Raw genomic sequence first — 7,070 nt, forward strand, 5'->3', positions numbered from 1 at the left:
ATTTGAATTGCAATTTTGAACATTTTTTAAGCTAATTCATTTATCAAACATTAATAAAATGGCTATAACTTTCCTTGGAGACAGGAAGTGCCAGGTTCAAATCTTTTATTGCTTGTTGCCTGTCACATCTGACCCTATGTGACCCCATTTGGGGTTTTCTTGGCAAAGACATGGGATCCATTTTCTCCTCTAGCTCAAGTCTTGTCTCTGATAAACATTGTCTCTTTAACTGAAGGCAAGAAATTTAACCACTAAGTTCTTTAGACAAACCTCTAATGCTATAAGTTGTAAAGAAAGGCCAAATTACATTGTAAAGGGAATTTTAAAATTCTCTATGTCTGTGAAATCACAGATCTAATATTTATTTCCAGCTACTTATCAGGCAATAAATAAGCCATAACCTCTGTTATGAGCAGATATCCTAGAAAAACAACATCATAAGCCATGCCCTAAAAACCTCCCATTCGAATGGGGAGAGAGGATGCAGAAAAAAAATCTAAAGAAAAGACTAACAATGTATGAGGGAGGTGACCCAAAGAAAAAGGTAAGAAGAGAGGCCTTTTCAGGAATGGGGAAGAACTTCAAATCAGTAGATGGAGGAACAGCAAGGAGACCAGATTCACTGGATCATCAAAGAGTGGAAGACAGTAAGAAATCTTAGGTAGAAAGGGTTATGAGGAGACCTTAAAAATCAAACAGAGAATGTTATAATTGATCTTGGAAGTTATAGGGAGTGATTGGTATTTGCTAGGTAAGGGCATATTATGGGTAGATATCAGCTTTAAGAAAAATAATTTTTGTAGCCAAGTAGGGGATGGCATGAAGTGAATAGAAACATGAAATAGAAGCATTGACCACCAGGCTATTGCAATCATTCAAGAGTGACATAGTAAAAGCCAATATCAAAGAACTTACTTGGGTGTAGAGAGAAAGGAATATGTAGCAGAAATAGTAGGGAGGTAGAAACAAACAATAGTTTGGCAAAGGAATGGCTACAGAAATGAAAGAAAATGAGCAGAAACTTAAAATTGATGATATAAAGTCATAGTATCTTCCTCTTTAAAACATACATACATACACACACACACACACATATAAGTAAAATGTAAACTTATATATGTAAAGCTATTGCCTGGAATTTGATATCAGATTTGAAGTGGATTAGTGGGAATGAAAAAAAAAAGAAAGAATATTTTAAGTAAAAATATTTTCAATGCACCAAATTTTAGTCAAAATTTGATTTAAATAGAATTTAATTATAATAAATTATAATAATTTAATTTTATATTTTAATATAATTTAATTAATACAATTTAACAGAACTTGTCATATGTGCATATATGGAAAGCAGTTATTTATCTTGATAAGTCATGGATCCAAAGTGAGAAAGGACCTCTAAGGCTTATTTACCCAGACCTATGATTTTATAAATGAATAAACTGAATCCCATAAAAATTAAGTGATTTGCCAAAGGTTACAAAAGTAGAAAACATCAATAAATCATGCAATCAAAAAGCATTTGCTAAACACCTACTTTGTGATAGCCACTGTGTTAAGTTCTGGGTATGCGGAGATAGGGAAAAAAAGACCCCCTATCCTCAAGAAGCTCTCTGTGGGGGAGGCAACATTCAAAAAATTATGTATAATCAAGATGTATAGATAATAAATTAGAGAGAATCAAAAAAAGGGTTAGGGGCATATAAGGAAAGGTTTCTTGTAGAAAGTGAGGTTTTAGCTGGGATTTAAGATAGGAAAGCCAAAAGAGAGAGATAAGGAGGGAGAGTATTCCAACAATGAAGGATAGCCAATGAAATGCTTGAAATGAGGAGTGTCTTATTCAAGAAACAGCTAGGAAGCAGTGTCTTTGAATTGCAGAATATATAGAAAGGAAGAAGTATAAGTAGACTGAAAAGATGGAGGGAAAGTGTTATGAAAGGCTTATAATCTCCGCACCAAAATAAGGTCAAAATAGGTACATATGCCTTGGGCATAAAGGATGATATTATAAACAAATTAGGAAAGTAAGGGATAATTTATCTATCAAATATATCTTTGGAGAAGAGGGGGAATTTATAACCAAAGAAGAACAAGAGAACATTATAAAAGGCAAAATGGACAACTTTGATTACGTCAAATTAAAAATTTTTGCACAAACAAAACCAACAAAAACAAGATTAAAAGGGAAATATAAAGCTGGGAAAAAATCTTTCCAACCAGTGTTTCTGAGAAAGGCCTCATTTCTAAAATATATAAAGAACTGTGTCAAATTTGTAAGAATACAAGTCATTCCCCAACTGATAAATGGTCAAAAGATATGAATAATTTTCAGATGATGAAATTAAAGTCATCTATGGTTATATGGAAAAATGCTCTAAATCACTATTGATTAGAGAAATGAAAATTAAAGCAACTCTGAGGTACCACTACAAATCTCTCAAATTAGCTAAGATGACAGGAAAAGATAATGATAAATGTTGGAGAGGATATGGGAAAACTGGGGTACTAATGCATTGATGGTGGAGCTATGAAATAATGCAACCATTCTGGAAAGCAATTTCGAACTATGTCCAAAGGGCTATAAAATTGTGCATACCCATTGACCCACTACTGACATTACTAGGCCTGTATCTCAAGGAAATTTTAAAGAAGTGAAAAGGACCCACTTGGGCAAAAATGTTTTTAGCAGCTCTTTTTGTGGTAACAAAGAATTGGAAAATGAGTAGATGTCCATCAATTGGGGAATGGCTGAATAAGTTGGGGTATATGAAGATAATGGAATATTATTGTTCTATAAAAATCCTGAATGAGATGATTTTAGAAAAGCCTGGAAAGATTTACATGAACTGATTCTGAGTGAAACAAGCAAAACCTGGAATACATTGTACACAATAACAGCAAGAATGTGTGGTAATCAACTATAAAAGACTTGGTTCTTCTTATTGATTCAGATATGCAAACCAATCCCAATAGACTATGGACAGAAAATGCCATCTGTATCCAGAAAAAGAACTGAGAAGACTGCATATGCTATGTTCACTTCTTTTTTTTTCTGTTTTTTTTTAATCTCTCCCATGTTTTTTCCTTTTTGCTCTGATTTTTCTTTCCTAACATAATTCATAAAGTAATGTGTATTGAAAATAAATGAATCTCCCCATGAAAAATGAAAGGCTTATAATTGCAGAGGATTCTACAGTTGATCCTACAGGTAATAAGGAGATGCAAGAGTTTATTGAGTAGAGGGGTGAGAGAAGTCAGACTAGCACTTTAGAAAGATTATTTTAACAACTAATTGGAGAATAAATGGAGTGGAGTGAACTTTGCATGAGAGAGACCAATCCGTAGGCTAGTTTAATAGTCTAATAATCAGTGAGAAGTGATATAGACATAATATTAGTGGAAAAGGAGAAAAGGGAGAGGATATGAGTGATATTATGACATTAAAAGTCAATAGACCTTCATGTCAGATTTGATGTAAGAGTTGAAACTCAAGGATAAAGTTTAGATTGTGAGCATGTGTGATGGATTGCAAAAATGATGGCACAATTTATAGTGAGGGAAGTTAGGAAGAGAGAAGGGGTTTGGAAAGAAAGATAAATTTGTTCAATTTTGGATATACTGAGTTTAAGATATCTTTAAGATATGTAGTTCAAAATAATATATGGGCAGTTGGAAAGGTAACACTGGAGGTCAATAGAGAAAGTAGAGTTAGAAAAGAGAACTAGAGATGAAATTGAAACACTCAAAAGTCTACATTCTTTCTGATATATCACCATTTCAAAATTTATGCTATAAAATTTAGGAAAAGATGAACAAGTGATTTTTTGATGGATATCACTGACCAATCTCTTTTGTTTTACTATCATTGTATTGCAGAAAGGAGAAGAGATGTCTAACTAGAGTAACTTGATATATTGAAAATAACACTGAGCTAGACTCTAGAAACTCTGCTTTTGTATAATTGAATAACCTTAAACAAGTCATCTGATATCCCAGGGCTTCAGTTTATTTGTGGAGAGACTTGACTAGATGAGCTCTAGGTATTTTCTGAGTCTGACATTCTATAATTATATTATTTGTCCTGGAACAATGGCAAAATGACTTTTTCACATTTCAGCTTGTTATTACATATTACACATATACATGTTATATTATACATTATATATTATTGTTATTATATATGCAAAATATTTTATTTTCTATCAAGTTGGAAGATGTGCCTAAGTCCATGTTTATACATAGCTGGAGAGAGGATATTCAGAAGGAGTTAAGCCTAGAGGAAAAGGCACTGTTGGGTGAACCTACTGGGTGAAGCACTGAGGGTTATATTAGGAGTAAGCCAGAATGGATGATAAGTATTCAGTCAAATTGACTGACATTTTGGAGCTTTAAACCAAAAACAAAAAAAAATAAAAAAAAAGAAAAAGAAAAAAGCTTTTTAAACACTTCAACAATTTTTATTTGAGGAGTGTATATTTAGTTTTTTCTTGTTACTTCATAATTATTGAGACTTCTTTCTCTTTATCTTTGTTCATAAGATATAAATTTCCTTATTTCTTAAATAAAGTCATTGGGATAGGTATCTTTAAAAATATTTCCATCAAAGACTTCTAGTTCTATAACATGTATGTGTGCATGGGGGATAAAAAACAATTATATATATATGTATATATATATAACATCTGTGTGTGTGACTAGAAAGTAGAGAGATGGAGTCTCTATACAAAAATCAATATCATTCCTTTTTAGTCATACCTCATATATCTAAATGAAGGTATATATATTCACAAATAAAAAATACACAATTTTCAAGATTTTATTAAATTCAATTTCCTTTTCCTGTTTTGATCATACTAACACAATGTTATACTTTAACCTTTATTTGGCTCAAATCACCTAATTCTATTTACTGTATTCATGTTTTGTTGAAACATATTTGCACATAATTCCTTTTCCTTTCTTTCTGACTGAATTGCCAGGAAAATTTCGAGAGGAATTTAAAGCAGCATTTTCTTGTTGTTGCCTTGGAGTTAACCCTCGCCAGGATGAAAGACTTGCCCGGGGACGAACAAGCACAGAGAGCCGGAAATCCTTGACCACCCAATTCAGTAGCTTTGATAATGTATCGAAACTTTCAGAACATGTTGTACTGACGAGCATAAGCACACTCCCAGCAGTAAATGGAGCTGGACCACTTCACAACTGGTAGAATATTTATTCCTACATCAAGGATAGCTTAATAAAAAGTCTATGTGCATTGAAATCTGATCATCCAAAGGTAAAGCAAGAGTATGAGCCCAACATAAATGTACAGCTTTCAACTCAGAGTTAACAAAGTTGATTCCTATTTATATTTCCAGGTTACAGAAAGTTATCATTTTAATGATAATTAATATATTTTGAAACCATTGTTGAAAACATTAATGTCAACAATTTGCTTACAAGTTAAAGAGTTATTACTTAATAATATTTCAGATGCAGGATACATTAAATGAATAATTTCTATATTTATTCACTTTAAATTGTCTAATACTTTTAATCTCTTACTTTCAAAAGTGAGGATGTTAAGTGATTTATTTCACTTCAGAAAGTAGCATTTATCCTATTTAATTGCTTCAGATGTATTTGATAATTTAAAATTAAATTTCAAACATAAGAAATGAGACTTCCAAAGGACTATCTGAATAAAAAATAATTCTATTAAAATAATATGATATCTGACTGAAATTCCTGTCTCTATCACACATAAAGTGGGTGAATATGATGAAGTCATATAACCATTTATCATTCTCTTATCCCTAGGAAGCTATAAGTACAGATGAGAAGCCCAATAATTTTGATATAGAACGTTTCCACATTAAGAGTTTTCTTTTTCACCAATGAAAACAAAAGTTGCCCCTCAACAATTCTGCCCTATCTCCTACAAAACAATAACAACAACAATGAAAGTTGAAATTCAACAGCTAATTTTTATTTTACATAAAAATTGAACATAATATGTTTTCATTTGCCAATTTATTTCATCATTCATTTTATGAATGCTCTGAGTATTAGAACTTTAGCTGTTGTTTCAAGTTTCTCTTGAAATTCCTATTTGTATCCAACTAGGAAGAGAAAGTGATATTAGAATGTGGAGTTTAGAATCTGAAATAACTAAGAGTTCCTTGTTAGTTCTCTAGTTTTTAAAGAACACATCTATTTCTGAAAACTTGAAAAAAAATCACAGTTCTCTAATGTTGTTTTTGGGAATAAGATATGCCCTCTTACTGAGAATTTGTAAAGCAGTTTTTTTATATTTTCAAGTTTGTTTCCAATTTCTACCACATGTTAAATGTTAGCAGATTGAAATTTGTGTTTAACATCTGTAAATCAAGTTCTCTCCATGTTTTATCTTCTGCTAGTATTTGTATACTTTGTATGATTCTTACTTCTTACACATATAAGAGTAAGAATTAAGAATAAAAGCAGGAACCTGAACTTCTTTTGTCCTAAATGATAATACCATTCTAGTGACTTTTCCATGATCTATATGAAACAAAGTCTTTTACTATACAGGTATCTACAACAAGGGACACCACCTTCACTTCTGTCAACCTGGTTGGAATCCTGAGGAAAGACACTGAGATGTGAAACAATGTGCAATCTCAACTGTTTTCTCATTCAAATCAATAGCCATTCTTCCAGAGACTGCCATATAAGTGCAATATGGAAAAGATTGGACCAAAACCCCTCTGTGCCACTTTATGGGTAATTTGACAAAAGATTTCTAGAGCTATCAATCCCAAATATTTCCTTTTTTATATTTACTGAAAGACTGAGTTTTGTGGAAGGAGACAGATTTTCAAAAGACTGGCAAAGAACTCACATACAAGAAAATCTGGGAATAGAATTATATACCACAGTACATAGCTCTCAACACATGGATTAAGGAATTCTTCCAACATGACTGAATTTGGTATGATTACCATAACAGGACAAATGGTAAGGAAACAGGTGTCCAGAAACCCTGCCAATCCGATGGAACAAAACAGTCAACTACTTACATCATTATGTGCTAAAGACACAAAATGAGA

The 7,070-nt window shown here is 32.1% G+C and overlaps 1 protein-coding gene across 1 annotated transcript in view; it reads left to right on the forward strand.

Annotated features, from left to right (window-relative positions):
* The window catches only part of LOC127561466 (orexin receptor type 2-like), a 17,989-nt gene extending 12,081 nt beyond the window's left edge, over positions 1–5,908 (forward strand). Inside the window, exon 4 of the mRNA XM_051996703.1 lies at positions 4,977–5,908. Within this exon, the coding sequence (XP_051852663.1) occupies positions 4,977–5,206 (230 nt within the window). The 3' untranslated portion in view covers positions 5,207–5,908. The remainder of the gene's footprint in view (positions 1–4,976) is intronic.
* Positions 5,909–7,070: the final 1,162 nt, after the last annotated feature.

This window comes from Antechinus flavipes, chromosome 4 (genome assembly GCF_016432865.1).
Source record: "Antechinus flavipes isolate AdamAnt ecotype Samford, QLD, Australia chromosome 4, AdamAnt_v2, whole genome shotgun sequence".
Classification (NCBI taxonomy): domain Eukaryota; kingdom Metazoa; phylum Chordata; class Mammalia; order Dasyuromorphia; family Dasyuridae; genus Antechinus; species Antechinus flavipes.